This window comes from Galeopterus variegatus, unplaced genomic scaffold (genome assembly GCF_000696425.1).
Source record: "Galeopterus variegatus unplaced genomic scaffold, G_variegatus-3.0.2 Scaffold1926, whole genome shotgun sequence".
NCBI lineage: Eukaryota > Metazoa > Chordata > Mammalia > Dermoptera > Cynocephalidae > Galeopterus > Galeopterus variegatus.
In genome coordinates, this window is record NW_007728037.1 from 237,896 (window position 1) to 260,253 (window position 22,358).

At 33.9% G+C, this 22,358-nt stretch overlaps 1 protein-coding gene across 3 annotated transcripts in view; it reads left to right on the top strand.

The window, feature by feature from the left end:
- PRMT3 (protein arginine methyltransferase 3) overlaps positions 1–22,358 on the top strand; it is a 142,139-nt gene that overhangs the window by 53,232 nt on the left and 66,549 nt on the right. For all 3 annotated transcript variants that reach the window (XR_551021.1, XM_008579619.1, XM_008579620.1), the window contains exon 9: positions 18,091–18,169. Coding sequence is in view for 2 of the 3 variants with exons in the window: in XM_008579619.1 (XP_008577841.1) it covers positions 18,091–18,169 (79 nt within the window). In the remaining variant the exon portion in view is untranslated. The remainder of the gene's footprint in view (positions 1–18,090; positions 18,170–22,358) is intronic.

Here is a 22,358-nt window from a genome sequence, read left to right on the forward strand (position 1 = left end):
TTTTTGTCTTTTGTCTTTTGTCTTTTTTTTCCATGTCCGGCAATGGATTGCAACCCTCAGTGTTGCCCCCGTACCGGACCGGGGACCGGCAACGGGATCGCAACCCTCGGTGTTGCTCCCGCGCCTCGCTCAGCCAGTGAGCGGGAACCGGTCTGTATGTGGGATCCGAACCCTCGGGCAGTAGCGCCGCCGCGCTTCCCAAGCGGCGGATAGTGCGCCACAGGGCCGGCCCCTGAATTGCTTTTTTAAGAAATTGTTTTGTTCAATAAGTTACAAATTATTCTAATTATAAAGAGAAAAGGTATGTTATTCAAAAACATGAATTAACTAACTCTATAAAAATTTTTCAATTAAGCCCTCAGAGAATATGAATTTGTAAATTTTTATTTCGAACTCTAAAAATGGTGTAACAGTTTATAAATAATTTGTCAATAATACTATTTACTGTTACCTGTAAAAGTAAGTAAGTGAGTGAAAGTAAGCTCCTTAATTTATAGTTTACATTTTTAATAGGTAAGCACTTAACTACAGACACATGTATGTGCTTATGTAAACTGGAGTTGGCTCAGTCATAATTATTGAAATAATTAGTGTGAAATGGTTCTACGTAAAAATTATCCATAGACAGATATTTGATTCACAAGCCTCGAGTAAGCATGAAAACTCCACCAATTTGTGATAAATAAAACTTGCTCCTGTGCTCCTCCAATCTGGATTTAGAGAACCTCCCAATCAGGTGTTTGAAAAATAACAAATTAGATAAGATGTGAAGATTTGTGAGGGAAAAGGCATTATTAATATTTTTATAGAGTGGAATGTAAAGTTCTCACAAATTTTTAAGATAAGACATTAGTCTTCTTGGTTTTTTTGAGCTTTCACAAGACTGCCTTTAGTAAGGTACTCCCTAATTCCGGGAGTTCCAGTTCATTCTCTTTTGGCATTAGAGGTACTTCCAGGGATAAGTTTAAGAAGTCATGACTTATAGTTTTTTGAAACTAATTTAAAGGGCTTGCTGAAGGTAATTGTCCTCTTAGTTTTTCTTCCCTTTGAATATAAATCTTGCATATGTTGTATTATATGTAATAGATTTTCCAATTTGGCAAAATTTAGATGGCAGAACTGAAGTCATTATTTATTTAGGTGAAATGAATATTTTAGGGCAGGAGTTACTTACATGAAATGTTGATTAGTTCTTATGAGTGACTTTCTGGAACCACTCTCAGTAGATTACCTATTTGAGTAAATCTTTCGGTAATAGTACATTGATGTGGTCTGCTCCATTTTCATGGTCTTTTATTTATCCCTTTTTAATACTACAATATTTATTTGGGGGTACTCAATTTAAGGTTAGTAATATAGCTCTGAAGTCAAATGAACGTGGGAGGCTAACTGACCTTTTCAGTAATTGAGTCTGCATCCTTACTTTTATTAACAATGTGATTCTGTCCAATTAAAGTAAGTGACCAGAAGTAATCTATTCCCTGTAATTAGGAAATTACATGTGATTTATCTGGATCAGTTTTGCTAAGGGTCTGTCACTTATTAATCTTTTCAAGGAACCCAAATTTTGGATTTGTTGATTTTTCTCTATCATATATTTTCTGTATCATATATTTGTTTCCTATGGTATTGGTTTCTGATTTTACCTTTATTATTTCTTTCTATTCTTTTTTTTTTTTCCTTTTTGTCTTTTTTCGTGTCTGGCAACGGATCGCAACCCTCAGTGTCGCACCCGTACCAGACCGGGACCGGCAACGGGATCGCAACCCTTGGTGCTGCGCCCGCACCTCGCTCAGCCAGTGAGCAGGAACCGGTCTGTATGTGGGATCCGAACCCTTGGCGGGAGCGCCGCCGCGCTCCCAAGCGGCGCACTATAGCAGTGCGCCACTGGGCCGGCCCCTCTTTCTATTCTTTTAAAGTTTGATTTGCTACTCTTTTTCTAGGTCCTTTAATGTAGAAGGTTAGATCATTGATTTTTCATCTTTTCTTTTTGTAATATTTGCATCGGAGGCTAATATTTCTAAGTACTGATTTAGCTATATGCCACATTCAAGTGATTTTAAAAAATAGTTTTAAGTATTTTTTTTTCTGAAATATCCTTTATGCTGTTACAAAAGAGAAAAGCCCAACCATCATATTTTAGAATTAATCTACCATTTTAAGAAAAGGCATTGGTACTTCTGATCCTAGCATGAAGGCTAACTAGGTTTTGTAAAGAATCCTGTTGTTGTAGAACCATAAACCCTGAACAACACACATTTTGGATATTTTTTAGACAGTAGTGGTCTCACAAGCATTAGAAAAATCTCTGAGAATTTCTTCTCCCAAAACAAAACAAAAACAAACACTTTGGTGTCTGGGGACTACATGTTAACAGGCTATAGTGGTAAGGGTGCCAATGGGGAGAAGCTCTCTAACAGCACCTCTTGGGGCCCAAAGCAGAGTATGGCTTACTGGCTGAAATAGACACAAATTCCTTCTGGGAGAAAATTTCTCCATTCTCCCAATTCAGGTCCATAGTACTCCTTTTTATTAATATCAAGGAAAGAGCTCACTAAGATCACCAAACACATGAGAAAGACTATGACAGTATCATCAGAAACAGCAAATAATGGTTTTAGACCCCCAACTATTACAGATATTAGAATAGTCAGAATAGAACATAGAGCGGCTATGAATGATATGTTTAAAGAGCTGAAGGATGCATTACAGAGATCAGCAATCATTAAGAGATCATTAGAAATGAACACAGATTTTTTTGAAAAGGAATTTCAAGAAATGAAAAACATAATTTGTTGGAATCAAAAGGCAATTCACTATTAAACTTTTAGCAGCTTAGACACAGCTGAAGAAAAGATTTGTGAATGGAACATAACTATGAAAATATTGTTTAGAATTTAGCACAGTGAGATAAGCAGATAGAAAATATGAAAGATAGCTTATGACAGATATAGGATAAAATAAGAAAAGTTTAGCTGTTACTAAATATAAACAGCATTCAAAGTTCTATTTTTATATATAAGCAACAAGCAAAAAGAAATTTTAAAGTATCACAAAGATCATTACCTAGGAATATAGCAAAAAGTATGTAAGACCTCTCAGAGGAACTTATACTGTACTAAGAAAATTTAACATTCATTGAATTGAAGGTGTCATCAGTTGTAAGATGCACCATTAAGAAAGAAAAAAGATACCAATTAAACTATGACACAATGATTTGTCTGTTAGATTTATTTAAATGTAGATTATCATATTATGCTGTGTACATATCTAAAAGGAAAATATAAGTGAAATAAATTGGTTAAGGTATTCTTAAATTGTCTTCATATTGAGAATCTTCCATGTACTTCTACACAATATCATTTTGCCCCATCAGTAGCATTGGTTGTGCAGGATTATTTCAGAGAATGCGCTACTCTTCACTCCCAGATTTCTCCCAGCTCACTGATACCTTTCAGCTAGTTTTATTTTTGTTGTTGTCTGTGTAATACCAGAAGGAGTCACAGAAACTTTTTAGACCAGTTTGTGTATATGTAACCAGTGACACCTACCACGACTGCTGCCTGACCAAAGTGATTGTTCAGAGCCCATCAATTTTAATATACATTTCAATTTCAGAAATAGTGGTGTCCATTTTAGAACTTACGAAAGACTATAAGTGGAGAGAGAGTACCATGTTTGAGGTGTGGAAGACATTATAAAGATGTTGGTTCTCTTCATATTAATCTATAGATTTAATGCAGCCTTAATAAAAAAATCCCAACAGTGTTTGTGTGGCATTTGAAAAATCAGATCTATAGAGAAATGAAAAAAGTCTAAGAGCAACCCATATGGTCTTAAAGAGAATAAGGAGGGAGGACTTGGTCTACTGGATATCAAGCTATAAGTTATAGTAATTAAGACAGTGTTATACTGTTGTAAAGACTGACTGACAGACCCATGGAACCCATGCTTATAAGGTCACTTGATTTGTGGTAAAGGTTGCACTGCAGGGTAGTGAGAAAAGATGATGCTAGAACAATTGAATATATATCCTTACTGGGGGAAAAAAGAAGTAAGACTCTTACAGCATAGAAAACAAAGAAATCAATTACAGGTGGATTAAAGTCCTAAAACTGAAAAGAGCTTTGGAAGAGAATATGAGGTGATATATTCATGATTTTGGATAGAGAACAATTTCTTAATCAAGACCCCAAAAATACTAATGCTAAAGGAAAAGATATATTGTTACTACCTTAAAATTAAGAGACTTTATTGATAGAAAGACACATTTAAGAGAATGAAAAGCTAAACCACAATCATTCTGGATGTCTTTTTATGTATTACTATTATGAATGAATAGATATGCTTTTATCAAAATGAATAGTACTACATTATTTATTAAAATGTTAATGTTAATTTTTCTTGAATTTTACAGAGAAAAAATTTGAAATGATATCAAAGCATTGACTGGATACGTGCCATGTCTGAGCACTGTTTGCTGTTGTGTTTGGTAGTTCTTTTTACTAATCCTTTGTTGGATATGTGGTTTGTAAATATTTTCTCCCACTCTGGCTAGTCTTTTCATTCCTTTAACAATTTTTCACAGAATAAAAGTTTTTAATTTTGATAAAGTCCAATTTATCAGTTTTTGTTTTTATGGATTATGCTTTTGGTGTTGTCTAAATTCTTTTAATATACAGTTTCACCTCTCCCTTTTCTTTTTTCTTGCCACTTGTGTCCTTTTAACAAACTCTAGTTGTCTTCAATATAATATCTTAATTACAGGCTCATATATTATAATGAAAAATAGAAAATAGAAAATAAATATGGTTCAGATTTTATTTTCTGGTACTATAAGATATTTTGCGGTCATTTTATATTGCCTAAAGTTGCTCAATATAATATCTTAATTACAGGCTCATATATTATAATGAAAAATAGAAAATAGAAAATAAATATGATTCAGATTTTATTTTCTGGTACTATAAGATATTTTGCGGTCATTTTATATTGCCTAAAGTTGGAATCAAAGGATCTTGGCTCTTTCACTGGAAAATGGTATGTAGAGATCAATGACATCTGGGTTCCTAGTGGACAGATGTAACCAACTTTTTTAATATTAAAAAAATCGTGAATTTACACTATTTTCAATTTGTCTTTGATTTTATATGTATCTCTTTTCTTCTATTCAGAAAATCTTGGTTCCTAAGATGATGATAATTGCTTATTTGCTTTATCATATAATCTACCTATAATAGTTTCAAAGATTTTATACCAACTTTACTACTAAACAGCAAGACTTCTAAATGCCATTTAAGATTTCTTTATACTTTCCTTTATTCTAGAATATATCTCATGAGTAATGGAGTCAAAAACTGTGTTTTAAAGTCATTTAAAATAATAATTTTCTCTTATATTACCAAGTTGACATAAAATCAGATTTATTTATATCAGTTTTTTTTTTTTCAATGGGAGGGTAGCTTTCCCTCACCCTTTAGTTTAACTTTGTGTTTTTATTTCACCAAAAAATCAACATGATTCTATTCCTTCTCCTGTTCTTTCCATTAGTGGACAGATAACCATTTTCTTTTTAGCTTTTGGTTTATTTTGAAAATATTAGATATGTGTATATTCATATTTTCTCCTTTATGTTATATAAATGTTAGCATATTCTATATATTGTTCTATACTTTGCTTTTTTTTTTCAATTTAAAATTATATTTTGGAAATCACTCTCATTATATAGAGTTTTTCTTCATTCCTTATGGGCGTATAATACTTCATTGTGTAGATAAATACAGTATACACAATTAACACTCATTTGAATTTCTTCCTTTCTTTTGCTATTACAGATAATAGTATATTGAATATTCTTGTGCCTATGTCATTTCATTTCACATTTCTAGAGGTGTGATTGGATCAAAGGGTTAATGCATATGTAGCATCACTAGTTATTGCCAGATTCTCCTCAATAATGTAATTGTACTATTTGGCTTTCTTACCAACAGTGGTGTGCAAATGCTTGTGTATCCACAGTCTCACAAAAGAGTATGTTGCAGGATTACTTTTAAAGTGGTCTTTAAAGCGTTTTTCAGGCTTGAGGTTTCTCCTGCCACCCAGGCATTGTAAATTAGGGTTGTACATTTTCAGGTCCTAACTTAAGTGTAAAAATTATTGGAGGTGGGGTAGGGGGTGGGGAGGAACTGTGTGTTTGACCACTTAGTAACAAGGTTTTGAACTAAACTGGGGCAGGGTCAGGGGTGGGGGCGGTGGCAACAGCTGAAATTCTAAATTCACATTTGCTATGTAGATATATTTGGTTGTCCCTGCTGGTACTTGGGGCAGTTTCTTCTTATATTCCTCACTTTGACTGGACTGTGCAATTGATCTCCTTTTATTCTGTGTTCATTCACTAAGTTAGCAAATGGTTGCAAGGTAAAAGCCAGCTTACTGGTGAATCTAACAAGATGTTCTTTTTTTTATTCTGGCATATTTGTTGTAGTTAGAGGGTCAGTAACCACTAAAATGCGTTGTTGCTGGAAACAGAATGAGAGCCTATTCTTAAAGACCTGAATCATACTGTTGGTAAATATTTTCTATAGATTCAGAAATCTATAATTTATAAGTATTATAGAATCACTCTGTCTTAGTCTATTTGGGTTGCTATAACAAAATACCTGAAACTGGATAATTTATAAACAACAGAAATTTATTTCTCATAGTTCTAGAGGCTGGAAATCCAAGATCAAGGTTTGGTGTCTGGTGAGGGCTCAGTCTCTGCTTCAAGATGGCACCTTGCTGTATCCCCCAGAGGGGACAAATGCTGTATTCCTACGTGGTGGAAGGGATAGAAGAGAGTAAACCCACTTCCTCAAACCTTTTTATGAGAGCCCTAATCCCATCCATGTAGGCTCTACACTCCTGACTTAATCACCTCCTGAAGGCCCCACCTCTTAATACTATCACATTGGCAATTAAGTTTGAACATATGAATTCTGGGGACACATTCAGACCATAGCGCACATTGTTATCATCTCTTTGTGTACTTTAATATAATTCTCTTTAAGACAAGCGCAAGCTAACACTTTAGTTGTACTTTTAAGAACAGAATATCCAGGGCTGGCCCATTAGCTCAGTTGGTTAGAGTGTGGTGTTATAACACCAAGGTCAAGGGTTCAGATCCCCGTACTGGCCAACCTCAAAAAAAAAAAAAGAAAAAAAAAAATCCAGTTATGGTTAATGACTTCTTTCAACCGGTGATTGGGAATTTCATTGTAGAAATACACATGGTTCCTCTATTGTCATTTTTGGAAACTGATTCTGTAGGTCTGGAGTAAGGGTCACACATACCCTTGGAAAGATCTTGAGATGATTCACTTTTTTCTTTGGAGGACTTGTTTTTTTTTTTTTTTTTTCCTTTTTGTCGTGACCGGCAACGGATCGCAACCCTCAGTGTCGCGCCCGTACCGGACCGGGACCGGCTACGGGATCGCAACCCTCGGTGTTGCTCCCGCACCTCGCTCAGCCAGTGAGCGGCCGGTCTGTATGTGGGATCCGAACCCTTGGCGGGAGCGCCGCCACGCTTCCCAAGCAGCGCACTGTAGCAGTGCGCCACCGGCCGGCCCTGGAGGACTTGTTTATTGGACTGTTTGCTGCAGTTTGAGGAAGACAAGCCAATTTGACTCTTTTGTTGATTAAGTGAGAGTGCCATCTAGTGGCAGAAAGACTTTTAAACTAATAAAAGGTTTTCAAACTTTAAAAGAGTATATAGAGGAAATTATCTCTTGTGCCTATGTTATGTTCTCCAGAAGACCACTACACTAAAAAAGCAAGAACTGTATGTTGTCACATGAGAGAAGAGGAATGAAGTAGTCATGCAGGATAGTAGCAAGCACATAATGGGTACCTAATAAGTGGTAGGTATCACCATGATTCTTCTTATTCTTGCACAGAAGGTAGTGATAAAGTAAAATAATAGATAGGAGCTTCTCTGACAAACATGTGATGTACATGTAAAATTTTATTACTGGTTTTTGACTATGTAGTAATACATAGATACTACAAATTTTCTTCTTCCCATGTTTTTACCCCACCACAGGACCCACCCCTAATTCCCCAACAAAATCTGTTACCAGTCTGTAGTGTATCCTTCCTGAATTATTTTAATAGGTCAAAACATGTATATATACAGTTATGCATCACTTAGTGATGGGAATATGTTCTTAGAAGTGTGTTGCTGGGCAATATTGTCATTGGGAGAAATCATTGAGAATACTTAAACCTAGATGGTGTAGCCTACTACACACCTAGCCTATTGCTCCAGCCACCGTTATATATGTGGTCTGTCATTGGCTAAAACGTTGTACATGGTGCATGACTGTATTTCTACCCCTTGGCGTACTCATTCATCTAACAAATACTGTGTGGCCACTATGTACCTAGCACTGTTCTAGGCAGGATTACGCAATGAACAAAGTAGATTATAAACCCCACCCTTACATTTAGTGTAGGATTGGCATATTCTACATACTGCTGTACACCTTGCTTTGGTCATTACTTTTTCTTGTTTATTTTATTTTTAATTGTACATATTTGTGGGATACAGTGTGTTGGATGAATTGTTAAATAATTGTCATTTGAATCAAATTGGTTGATTGTCTCATTCAAGTCTTAAACCCTTTTACTTTATGTCTACTTATTCTGTTAAGTACTTAAAGAAGAATAATGACATTTCTACCTGTACAGTTCAGGATTTTCTGTTTCTCTTTTTAGTTCTGTTAGTTTTTGCTTCAGGTATTTTTGTGTAGTTATTGGGTGCATACACATTAGGGTTCTTATGTATTCTTGATAAAATTTGGCTTTTTAATCATTATGAAGTATTGTTCTTTGTCTCTAATAATATTCTTGGTTCATTGGTTTACTTTGTCTGATATTAATGCAGCCACTAGGATTTTCTTAAGGTAAATGTTTGAACATTATATATTTTACACCCTTTTTCTTTTAACCTATGTTTCTATATTCAAAGTGTATTTCTTATACATAGCATGTAATTGATTTTTGTTTTTTTAAACCACTCTTTAACAACCTCTGCCTATAATCTTAATGTTTCTTTTTAAAAATCAGTTCTACTTTTCACAATAAAATATGAAAAACTAATAGGTTTTTTTAGCTTGTAATTATTGGCTTTTTTCTTTTTTTTAACTTTATGGGCAGATAATACATAAAGATGATACAAACTTCATAAGATATGAAAGTTTATAGTGAAGAATTAGTCTCCTTCCTTTACCTATAATCCTGCTATTATATTCCCCTCCACAGAGACAGTCATTTTTCTCTTAATTATGTACTGTTCCATTCATGTAGTAAGCATGTATAAACATATGAATGTGTGTGCTTTTGCTTTCATTCATATTATTGTACGTTATATGCACTAGTCATATAAAAATCTTTTTGTAGCCTTTTAAGTTGTGAAATATAACGTACACAGAAAATTGCATAAACTTAAAGGTACAGTGTAACAGTTATTTAATGAACACTTGTGTAATCATCAGCCAGATCAAAATATAGAAAAAAGCCATACAAGTAACATTTGTCATTTACAGCTGTCTTCCTACCCCAGGGGAAACCACTCCTGACCTTTATAGTAATCATTTCCTTGCTTTTCTTCATGGTTTTACCACTAACGTTTACATCTCTAAACAGTGTAGTTTATATTTGCAAGTTTTTGAAATTTATGTAAATGGAATCAAAATGTAAGGGTTTTTTTTATTAAAAAAGTAGTTTTTTGCTTTCTTTACACAGTCATGTTCATAACATTTATTCATATTGCCTGTAAGAATAATTTGTTCATTTTCATTTCTGTAGATGCCGTTGTATGAGTGAGTGTACCATGATGTGATTTTTAATTCTCCAATGGATGGGCACTAGATCGTCCCCAGTTTTTTACCATGACAAATAATAGTGCTGTAGTATACTTGTACATGTATGCTGGACATTTAAGCATGCATTTCTAGGTGTATAATCTGGAGTAGAGTTGCTAGATCACAGGGTGTATGGCTGTTTGACATTTTTAGACAAACTTTTCCAAAGTAGTAAAATTTTTACTTATATCTCCATAGACTTGTCAGTACTGGCTATTGCATGACTGCTAATCTGGTAGTCATGTAGTAGTTTTCCATTGTGTTTAAATTACTAATGTTTATTGGCTATTTGGGTTTTCTCTTGTGAAATAATTGTATGTAATTCTTTTGCCCATTTGCTTTTGGGTTGCATACCTTTTTTTAACAATTAGTGTTCTTTGTTGGAGATGTGTGTGTGTGTGTGTGTGTGTCTGGCCAATATCTTTTTAAACTCTGTGACAGAGGTTTTGTGCTTTTGGGTTGCATACCTTTTTTTTAACAATTAGTGTTCTTTGTTGGAGATGTGTGTGTGTGTGTGTGTGTGTGTCTGGCCAATATCTTTTTAAACTCTGTGACAGAGGTTTTGATGTGCAGAGGTTTTGGGTTGTAATGTAATCAAATTTATTGGTCTTTTTCTTTATGGGTAGTACTTTTTTCTTCCAAAAAAACAAAGATATTCTCTATATACTTTACACCTTTTACATTTAGGTCTTTAATCCACTTATAAAATTGCAGGAATAAAAATTGTAGTCTTTCTGTGGACAGTTTGATGATATACATCAAAAATTTAAATGTGCATATCCTTTAATTCAGGAATTCTGCTTTAAGAAATTTATCTTAGCCAAGTACATAAAACATTGAACAAAGATGCATGTGTGTATATATAGATGTTCAAAACAACATTATTTTTCGTACCCATTCTATGGCAAATAAGTTCAAAGAGTACCGGTATTCTTATTGTTTGATATCATCAGTCTCCTTTTAATTTGCCAGGTATATGAGAGTGTAATATAATCTGTCTCAGTACTGTAGAGCTACCCCTAAGGAAAGTACCTTACCCAAAAGAATTTTACATAATTACCTTGAAAATTGTCATGTAATTTCATCACCACGTTTGTGGTAAATCATGTAGTTAGTATTAGCACATTTTAAGATTAAAGGGTCAAGTGATAGACTGGGAAGTCATTGAGAAAACATTGAAGTTCAATCTCTAAGGCTATTTTAAATATAAATACAACAGTGAAAAAAAACAGAGGTTACATTATATTCTGTAAGATCTTAAGTTTGGTTAGCATAAAGCACTGTAAATTAGGAAAGAGTACTTATCCAATTACTTCTTAGGTAACTCTAGAGCAGTGGTTCTTCATGGGGTGTGGGATCGATTTTATGCCCCTGGGGGTATTTGGGTAGTAGGCTGTGGCTGGTAACATTTTAGGTGATTAAAATTCAGGGTTGTGGGGATGATATCTAGTGGGTAGAGCCTAGGAATGCTGCTAAACATCCTTCAGGGAACAGGACAGCCCGCACAATAAAATGTTATCTGGCCCAAAATGTCAATAGTGCCAAGGATGAGAAACCCTACTTTAGAGTTCTCATTTCTATGCATTGATAATAACTCAATCTCTAATTTATTTAGGTCATGTTATAAAGGCTACCTCTCCTAATCTGGTGTATCAAGGAGGATCTTTCCTGAAGAGGTGACATCATAACAGTATATTTTATCACATGGATATATAATAGAAGCTTCCTAACCAACCTGCATTTAGCTAATTCACCAAATTAATAAAGTTCTGCATTCTTTTTTATAAACACACTGCTAGATTCCTATAGCTCCCTGAACACTTAAAGCTACCTTCAGTATGCTGCTGCTGTTCTGCTCCTATCACTTGGGTTATGTGTTTACCAAGAGCTTGTTTTGTTTGTGTGCCTTCTTATTTATGTAAGATCAATTAAATGTGAATATAAACTGTTGAACAAGACTATAAAAAGGCTATAGTTGTTTTTTTCTATAAAAGAAAGTCGACTGCTTTGGAAAAACCCAGGAAGGGGAAATTACCAGAAAAATGCTGTGGAAAGGGGTGAATAAAACGATTGTGAAAGACTAGGAGCAGGAGGGTGGGAATTAGAGAATTTAAGGAGGATTCTCCACTTGGCAAGTGCCTTCAGTTTTTTTCTTAAAATTTTTAACTAAAATTGGAAATGATTTACAATCGGTGAGTGTAGATTATGCCGGGAAGATGATGAAGAGTCCTGTCAATGGATACATCTTCAGAATACTGGCAAACAAATCTGCATTTATATGTTTTTACTTAAAATGCATTGTCTTCAGTTAACAACGGACTGCCAGTCCCAATCATATTGGATAAAAATCTGTCTGTAGTAAATCTTAAAGAATTTGAGAATAATATTGGAAAAATTGTTATTAAATATTTATAATGATTTAGAGATATTCCTTTTAGAAATCAAAGTTAGGTTTCTTAGGCTTGTGTATTTGCACGTAATCTTTTATTTTATCTCTAAATAATTCCTGATTATTAACTGTTTGTCACCAGTGTTTCTCGAGGTTAAGTCTTCATTTTATTTGTAAGTCTCCCTTGCCTCACTTTTTTTAAAAGTTAAATTTTGTCTATGGGTGTTCATTAATTCAGTTATTTGAACTAAAAAAAAGTTAGAGAAGAGAAGCACTTTATACTGAAGTTATCCAGGATTCTTTTATCACTAATGTATCTATTTCAAGAAGATATCAAGAGCAGGCATTTGTAAAATAAGGTTCCCATTTCATTGAATAATATTAATATTCTACTCCCTAATTTAATTCCATATGTTCCTTTGTAGTAATTAATTTTTGAAGCGTAAGTGCAATATTTAGTTTTAAAAAGTAAATGTCACTTTGAAAGAAGAAAGCCCCATTAGCATTGTGGGAAAAGATATCAGGTATAATTCTCCTTCCAGATGGCACCCCTACAGGTGAGGCAGCAGCCTGTGAAATTACAGTGCAAATGAGCAGGGCAGTTGGAGCAAAGCCTTCTGATATCAGTAATAAATGACTTGGTTCAGAACCAAGGATAACTCCCAGGATCTTGAAGGCTGTTCTATCATGCAGTGGGCCTATATATAGTAAAATGAAGTTTAGCAAAGTGGAAAGTTGAGAGACAACCATTAGCAATATGTATATGAATCTTTTCATCTGGTAATATTTTTAACTAGGTATATTAGTTTATCTTATAAATGTCATATATTAGTTCTACATATATTCTAGTATGTACATTGATTTTTCAAACTAATATTTTCACAATGAGTGGTGGCTAAGAGCCAGTTGTCAACTAAGCTATCACTTTGAAATATTCTGAATCACATACCTGTTGTTAATTCTAATCTTATTTAATGTTCTATGGGAAATTTTTCATTTTGGAATATTTGAATCCTTAAGTACAAATGTACTATAATACAAATACTAAATCTTGTTTTCAATTAGGCATGTCAATCTAAGAAGGAACGTACAATAGTGATTCAGAATTTGACCTCTGTAGTTCAAATTCCGTCATATTCACTCACTATTTGTGTGACTATGAGCTTTTTTTTAAGATCCTACCTTATTTAACATTTCTAAACCTTAGTTTCTTCATCCATTAAATGGAAATAACAATAAGTATGCTTTGGGGAAGAATTAAAATGAGATAATCCTTATAAAGCCACTACAATGAATTTTGGCAATTACCACAATTGTTTACAGCTTTAATTTTAGGAAATAAAGCATAGTTTTAAAAGTAACTATTTTTTTTTTTTGTCTTTGTCCTTTTTGAGACCAGCAGCACCGCGCTCAGCCAGTGAGCGCACCGGCCATCCCTATATAGGATCCGAACCCGCGGCGGGAGCGCCACGGGCTCGGCCCTAAAAGTAACTAATTTTAATTTGTACCAGAAAATAACAAAAAGCAAACACTGTTTCATTTTAACAAATACAACTGTACACATATACAGTACTAATAACTCTTATTAATTCATTCAAAAATTACTTATTGAGTTTCTACTGTGTACCAGGCACATTTCCAGCCCTTAGGAATGTTCCTTTAAACAGTATGGACAACGTCCTTGCTCTTCTTGGAACTTATGTTTTAGTAAAGACACAAACATAAAAATAAATAATATTTTAATTTATAAGTGCTGTTCTGAAATACAAAGCAGGATAAAGAAATGAAGCTTGAAGTAGGAAAAAGATGTTTTACATAGGGACGTCAGAGAAGTCCTTTTTGACTAGGTAGGTAGCAGTTGAGCAGATATCTGATACCAAGTGAAATGAATGACCAGTAAAACTGTCAGTTATCATTGAGTCATAAAAAATGTGGCTTATCTCCTAAATATGAAGAGATGTGTACTCTATTCTTGTTTTGAAGGAATGCTTTTTCATTGATTTGCTAGCTCCATTATTCTTTAACTTAAGGTTTAGAAACTACTTTGACAGATTAGAAGCAAGCAAGATCTTGCTACTGGAGTGAAAAGATATTATCAGAAATAAATGGAGAAGAGGGTATTGTTTTTCATGATACATTAATGAAGAGAGAAGGTGATGGTAGATGGAAAAAGGTGAAAGAAGAAAGAGTTGCTGTAGCCTTCTGCTTTTTATCCATTTTAGTTCCAGTTCTGCCCCACAGTAGTTGACACGGGTAACTTCTGTCAAATTAAAGAGTCATGTCATATGTTACGTGTTAACTGTGTACCAGGCACTATGCTAAATCCTTTACATGTCTCAACAAAAGCATCTGCTTTCTGAGATTCTCTGTCCTAATAATGCTGACTCTAAAAAATGGGAAGTAAAGATATGGCATTTATGGAAGGGTGTTTTTGCTACCAGTGATTATCTTCTCTTTGTTTGTACTCTCTTTCACTGTTGAGTTTTGCAGCAGTGGCAATTGAATGACATTGTATTGTTAGGGGAGCTAAATACTATCCAGTATTATTTATCCAGATATATTGCTTAAATCATTTAACCTCTCTTAACTGATTTTTCTTTTGTTTAAATACTAGTCAGAGCCTTAAAAAGTTAGGTTGTTTAAATAGTTAGGACCTTAGAAACTATCTCTAATATTGTTCAATCAGTATTCTAATCTTAGCTAAAAGTAAACATCATGAGATATGTGGGAAAGTGCATATTAGTGTTTATTATTTCAAATGGGAGCAGACATAGGAAAGCCTTCAGTACAAATTATCAAGGATCAAAGTATTAAGTAAAGTTGCGTTTTTTTATCCTGGGAGGGAAAGTCCTGTGATTATCCTTGTGGGAGGAATCTCATAGTTGGAATTGGCACTAATTTGGTCATTTTGAACAAATTATTTTCAGTGGGTTTTAGAATTCTATCTCCTAATTGTAAAGAAATTTTGAGTGTTTTTATATATTTTGTATGCGCACACATACACATAGTCTTGGCTTGTCTGAAAAAATTAGTGACACAAGAAAATGTATTTTGAAAGACTCCTGAAAAAGAAAAAAACTGGAAATTTCAGTCCAAATTCACAGCTTGTGATATAGTTCCATTCACTAAATAAAATGTTATGTGATTCTGGAGAGTTTGGTAAATCTTTATTCTTCAATTTATTAAACACAATTTAAAATATCTGATTTGCCCTTTAAAAATTTATTTTTAAAATAGCTTATAATTTTTTCATCTAACATTTATTATTCCAAACCTTTTACACATATTAACATATTTAATCCTCACAATAACTCTGTGAAGTAGAGTACCATTGTTATTGTTGCTTTACAGATGAGACTGAAGCGTAATGATGTTAACTTGCACAAGGATACATAGAAAAGGGTTTTCAATTCAGGAGTCCACCCTCTTTATTATTGATATTGACCATAATACCAATTTAAAATATAGTGTAATTTAATCTCTGATGCATGGCTAATAAAAACTTTTATCTTAAATGCAATAAATGAGAAGTTGCCAGAAGGAGCTACTTTAAATTACTGATTGAAGATTTTTTTTTGGTTTGTTTGTAATGCATGGAAGTAAGATGGAGTTTGAGCATATGGAAGCAAAATACTTAGATTTAGCTAACTACTTTGAAAGAGTAATACTAGAAAACAACTTGACATAGTGCCAGACCAATAACAAACTATTTTTTTTGCCTTTGTCAAAAAAAAAAAAGGACTAGAATGAATACTTAATTTGTACTAAAGTTTGAATTTACTATTTTATGCCTTTGTCAAAAAAAAAAAAAAGGACTAGAATGAATACTTAATTTGTACTAAAGTTTGAATTTACTATTTTATTTTATTTTATTTATTCTAATACTTTAAAATGCAGTAGTTTTGCAAATAGGGACTTTTTTTCACTCTATCTTTTAACATGTTTTGCCAGCCGATCTTTTTCCCATAAGGTAAATGGAAGCCCTTCTTTTAATAATTCCCTGGCATAAATTATAATCCACTTTAATCAACGGATGAATGCCTATTTATAAGCATTTGTGTACCTAGATCTGCATAAATTATGTCAGATTAGTAAAGATTTCTTAGTTGAATTCTACAAGTCCTTTGTTCTTTGAATACACAGATCACATTAATGGGGAACTAACTTGAAAGGGTTTGACATACTACTGAAGTACTCTATCCAGAAAAACAGTTTTCACCAAATCCTTTCTTTTCCTAATGTGAACACATTGATAAACAAGCTTTTTTGCTATGTCTTTGTTTTGTAGGCAATTATTTTCTTATCAATGAATTAGTGTGTTGGTGGGAGTAGGTAAAATGCCAATGTAGAGTGGCTAGCGGCAGTTTAATTAGGTTTCTTTAAGTGATTCAAGCATGAGAGCTGTATTTTCTGTAAATTTAAATTTGCTATTCATCTTCTGTAAAGATTATCCATTCTGGGTTTGTAGGTTTGTCTTATTCTGGAGAAACCTTTAAAACATTTTTTGTTTATGTAATTAAATAATATTGTATTTATCCCATCAGACAGTCATTTGTGCACAGAACAAATGAATGGATGAGAACAGTTTTGATTTAGAATGCTAAGCCAAGGGTAAAATTCATATTGGTTCACCCTAAGCAATAATAAAGTGTATTATGTGCTGAGCACTTGGATTTCCCTGCTGCTTAGGGAGGTCGGGACGTGAGCCCTGGAAAGAGGCAAACTAACTGAAACTGGCATTGATTCCTCAGTCATGATTTCTTTGTTATTTCTATAATAAACGGTATAGCATACTATTAAAATGTAGTGTATTTGTGACACCCAAATTCTCTTTTCATTTGTATTATGATTATTATCCTTTCTTGGTAAAGGATTCATTACTGTACTCAAAAATCTGGAGTATATCAGGATTGTGTTTCGTAAACTGTATTTCAAGCAACACTAGTTCTGAAAGATGTTGATAGATGTTAAATCGGAAAAAAGAGGTCTGTAGTTAAAAAGTGGGTAATATTTGTTTAAAATATGTTTAACAGTTCTCTTTACCATAGCACTACTCAGAACTTTTAGTGTGCTAATTTGTATTATGAATCTCTTCAAAGAAGATATACCATCTGGTGTTTCTCAAACCTCTTTGACTAATGACTCCCCTGTCCGCCCCCCCCCCCCCTTTTTAAACAAAAGAGAAAATCATTGGGCAGGGAACACTGGGAAATGGTGTTCTAGACTAGGATTTCTCAACTTTAGTTCTATTGACATTTTTAGCCAGGTATTTCTTTGTTGCAGGGGCCTGTACTATGCATTGTAGGATGTTTATCAGCATTACTTGGCTCTACCTAGTAGATGCCAGTAGCATGCCTCCATCCCCACCCCCAGTGACAATCAAAAATGTCTCCAGACATTGCCAGATGTCTCCCAGGGGGCAAAATCTCATCGAGAACCACTGCTCTAGATTAATATTGCAACATTCTAGGAAGTTATAGGGCTTAACAATTTCTATCTGAAATTTTCCTTTTAATGAGGAAGAAACAGTGGTCTGGAAAATGGAAACACAGGTAAAGAAGGTTCAGTATATTTTACCGTAATAAACTTTCTGGATCCACTTTATATCTGGCCCAATTTTTTATTAATTATTATGTGGAGACTTACTGCAAAAAATAATTTCAGACTTCACAAAATATTATATGACAGAGACAAAACATATAATTTTTTAAAACTGAAAGAGTAGCCCAGATATTTAAATTGATCTGCATGTGAGGATATTGCATATTTCTAAAAACTGTTTTTTCCTTTTTTATACAGGGCTATTTTCTTCTTTTTGAGTCTATGTTAGATTCTGTCCTTTATGCAAAGAACAAATACTTGGCAAAAGGAGGATCGAGTGAGTATAAAATTCTGGTTTTAATAATCTAATTTTAGTCTGGCAGAACCAAATGAATCTTTGGATTTCAAATAAACTATGCATGGCTGAGAAAGTTTCCAGTAGAGATGAAAGATGTTTCCATTAGAAGAAGTTTTAAGACATTCATTTACTGTTCAGTTGAAAGTAGAACATCATGTAAGATATGCAGGACTCCAAGTTAAGGGTATTCTCGAGAACACTTTTTATAAAAAGTTTGTTTCCTTTTTTCCCATAAAAACCTAAGAACTAGGTTTGGAAGCTTTTTAATATTAAAATCAAAATCTAACAGAAACTTCTTTTAATTTTTAGTTCCTTTTTTTCCAGTACCATATTCATACTAAGTTATAGATTATTCACTTTAATGGCAAATTTTCCGTGACTATACTAAATATATAAACCCAGCTTCTGAGTGATTTAATGAGAACATTTAAGGTAGCAACTACTTTGTTTCTAATAAGTTTTTAAAGCACAGCCTACTCAATCAGTATTTATAAATGGGTCCCACTAAATTTAGAAGGCTTTCTTCTTATGTCTCTGGAAAACATTTAATCATGTTAACTCTTCGTATTCAGAGTGAGACTGTGTTTCTACAGGCCTTCTGCTGTGAACCAACCAAACAAAATGTTGTCTTTCAGGGCAGGGATTAAGTTTTGTTTATCTTTGGCTCTTCAACAAGCTCCACAGCTTCTGGAACATAGATAGAACATCATACATGTTTGCCGAATTGAATCATTAAAACTAAATTGAATAGCAACTGTCCCCCTTCATTTACCTCTCCCTGCACTTTCCCTTTCTCAAAGCTTCATGATCAACAAATGGTTTCTTTCCTGGGTCAGAGTACAGTTGATAAAACTTACATGAAAGTGGATGAGGCATTTTGAACTAGTGTCATTTGGCCATAGTTATACCTCCTGCCCATCGAGATTCTATGAAATTACATTGGCAGTTATGGTACAATCAAAAATCAGGAAGGCCAAAACATAAAATGCAGAGAAAATTATCTGGAACAATAGAGGTTTTTTTTGTAACAACATTTAAATGAATTTCCTTTCTTTTTCAAAATGTGCTCATTTTATCACTGTATTTTTTGCAACCATTTCAAGATATGTTCCTGATCACTGTCATGAACCTGGCTAGAATTTTTGGATATTGTAGTCCCCCATTATCCATAGGGGGAAATGTTCCAAGATCCCAGTGGATGCCTGAAACCATGGATAATACTTAACCATATGCATGAATTTCTTCTTTTTGCGCAATTTCACAGAGAGAGGATTCGTTCTTACTGTATATCTTAGCAATCTTAGCATACGATTCTTTTTCTTTTCTTACTAAGTTGAGAACCTTCACCTTTTCACTGAAGGAAGCACTTTATGGCTTCTTTTTGGCATATCCAAATTGCCAGCATCACTACTTTTTCACTTTGGGGCCATTGTTAAATAAAATAAGGGTCACTTGAACACAAGCACTATGATACCTCCATAGTTGCTCTGATATCTGAGACAACTACTAAGTGACTAAGGGGTTAGTAGTGTCTACAGCACTGGATACACTGGGCAAAGAGATGATGATTCATGTCCCAGCAGGACAGAGTGGGATGGCAAGAGATTTAATCACGCTACTCAGAACAGTGCACAATTTAGAACTTATGAATTGCTTATTTCTGGAATTTTCCATTTAATATTTTTCAGACTGTGGCAGTTGACCACGGGTGACTGAAACCACAAAAAGGAAACCTTGAATAAGGAGGGACTGCGTTTAGCCCTATCTTACCTTGTAACAGATGGCTATATCTTTCTATAATTGCAGTGGCTTTGTTTTTTCAGTGACTAAATGGAAAATGACTTAATGACTAAAAGGCAATATTGTCTATCATTTGTTGATTGTCTACTAGATGCCAAATAATATATTCTACCTTTATTTATGTTATTAAATGTAATCCTCACAACAGCCCTTTGAGATTTTTAGAAACAATCTCATAAAATTTCCAGGATGACACATGTTAAGTAGCCAAGCCTTGATTTTTTTTTTTTTTAACTTAGATCTAAATGTCTCCAGTATTCATGTTTTCAGGGAACTTTGCTGTTTTCCTATAAACATGCACTTTAAAAAGTCTGATTCTTGCCTTGAAGTTCTACGGAAGGCTCAGATAACTGCTTCCATACCTCCCTGAATGGTATTCATTGATATTACTGAAGAATTGACAGCAACTTAATATATTTAAATTGAATTCTTGATGAAATTCATTAAGAACCTACAGCAATGTGAACAATGGCAAAGCTATTTCCCATCATCAGAGGCATAAAGAGGAGGCTCATAAGTTTAGATCTTTCCGTATTTTTATATAGCTAATATTAATGTTAAGATAATCTGAAGGTATATTGAAGAAGGGGCAGCATTTAACTGCTTAAACAGTGCTGTTGAAAGTTGTTAACAGAATCAAGAGAAAAGAAAGAAATGTAAGAAAAGAGTAACATTAAATGGTTTAGCCTATTTGTGTATTTGAGCATGTCTTGATAAATATCAGCAATCATTTAGATGCTCATTCCTTTATTGCAACGTTTTCTTTTAGGTTTTTCTGAAGGAATGATTTACTAAGCAATTAGTAGTGTATAGACTTCAGAACAATTTATTGCATTATGAGAGAAGGAGAATATTGAAGGCCCATATAAACATGATGGGAGCATGATTTATTTTTACATGAGTTTAGGTTTAATTTATGTTTCACTATGTATATAATAGCATGGAGTAAAGGCTTTATAAAACACAGTCAACCAATACTTGGGTGTTCATCCTCCCTGTTATCACAAGCAATTCCATAGTACTTTAGAGGCACTCATTTGCTACTAACAAATAAAACTAATTTTGTAAAGTTAATGAAAGCAGGTTTACTGAAGACCACTTCTACTATTTCTAGCTAAGATTTACTAACCACTAATTGTGTGTCAGAAGTTGTAGTGTTTTATACTCAACCAACCAAGATATGAGGAGGAAAACTAGGAAAATGTTTGTAGTGACTAAGACTAAAACAAATGTATATTTTAGGATGACAGCATAGAATGTAAATGTTTAATATCTTAAGAATGTCAAATAGTACATCCACAAAAATTGGAAGGGGGAAGCAGAAGGCAGGTGAGAGGAAATGTTTATACTTCAATTGCTTTATTTTTAATAGCAAGAATTTGTGTAATATTATTTAAAGCTGACAGATCAAATAGTAGAACTATAAGTACATTTAACATTACAGAGCTAAATTTGAAATGATACTGTTGTTTAAAGTTGAGTGATAAAGTTTGTGGTGATAGATCCTATCTATATTGATTGTGGTGGTGGTTACACAACTGAATGTATTTATCAAAAGCACATGGAGCTATCCACCAAAAAGGGTGAGGTTTGCTGCACGTAAATTATACATCAGTATAAGTACCTTAAAAAGTGAAATGGCAATTTCCCACTCATTCAGGTCAAATGAATTATGAAATGACTTGATTCCTAACTTTTCTGAAAAATATATTAAAGATGTATACTATCTCCATGTCTAACTCTGTATTTGTTGTTAGTATTATCAATACAACTCTCGTTTTAATTTAAAAAAAAAAAGGGCCAGTCCCGTGGCGCACTCGGGAGAGTGCAGCGCTGGGAGCGCAGCGTCACTCCTGCCGCGGGTTCGGATCCTATATAGGAATGGCCTGTGCGCTAGCTGGCTGAGCGCGGTGTGGGCAACACCACACCAAGGGTTGCAATCCCCTTACCGGTCACGAAAAAAGACCAAAAAAAAAAAAGTGGGAGATTAAAAAGAGAGAAGGGAGGGCCGGCCCGTGGCTCACTGGGTGAGCATGGTGCTGACAACACCAAGTGAAGGGTTAAGATCCCCTTACTGGTCATCTTTTTAAAAAAAAAAAAAAGGAGAAGGGAAAGGGAAGAATAAGGAAATATATTAATTCTATCATTACTTATGGTAGGAGATTAGTAAATAGTGTTGAAAATAGAGAACTGCTTAGCTCTCAGGTTCTTCTGTAAAAAAAAAAAAAAAAGAGAACTAAAGACAGAAAGTTGTAATTATAAAGTTAGCTGCTAGAACAAGAATACAGTACTCCCTATATGTAAGAATTAATACTCAGGAAAAAAAAACAAAAGACCATGTAAGGTACTACTTTAGAGAAAACAAAAA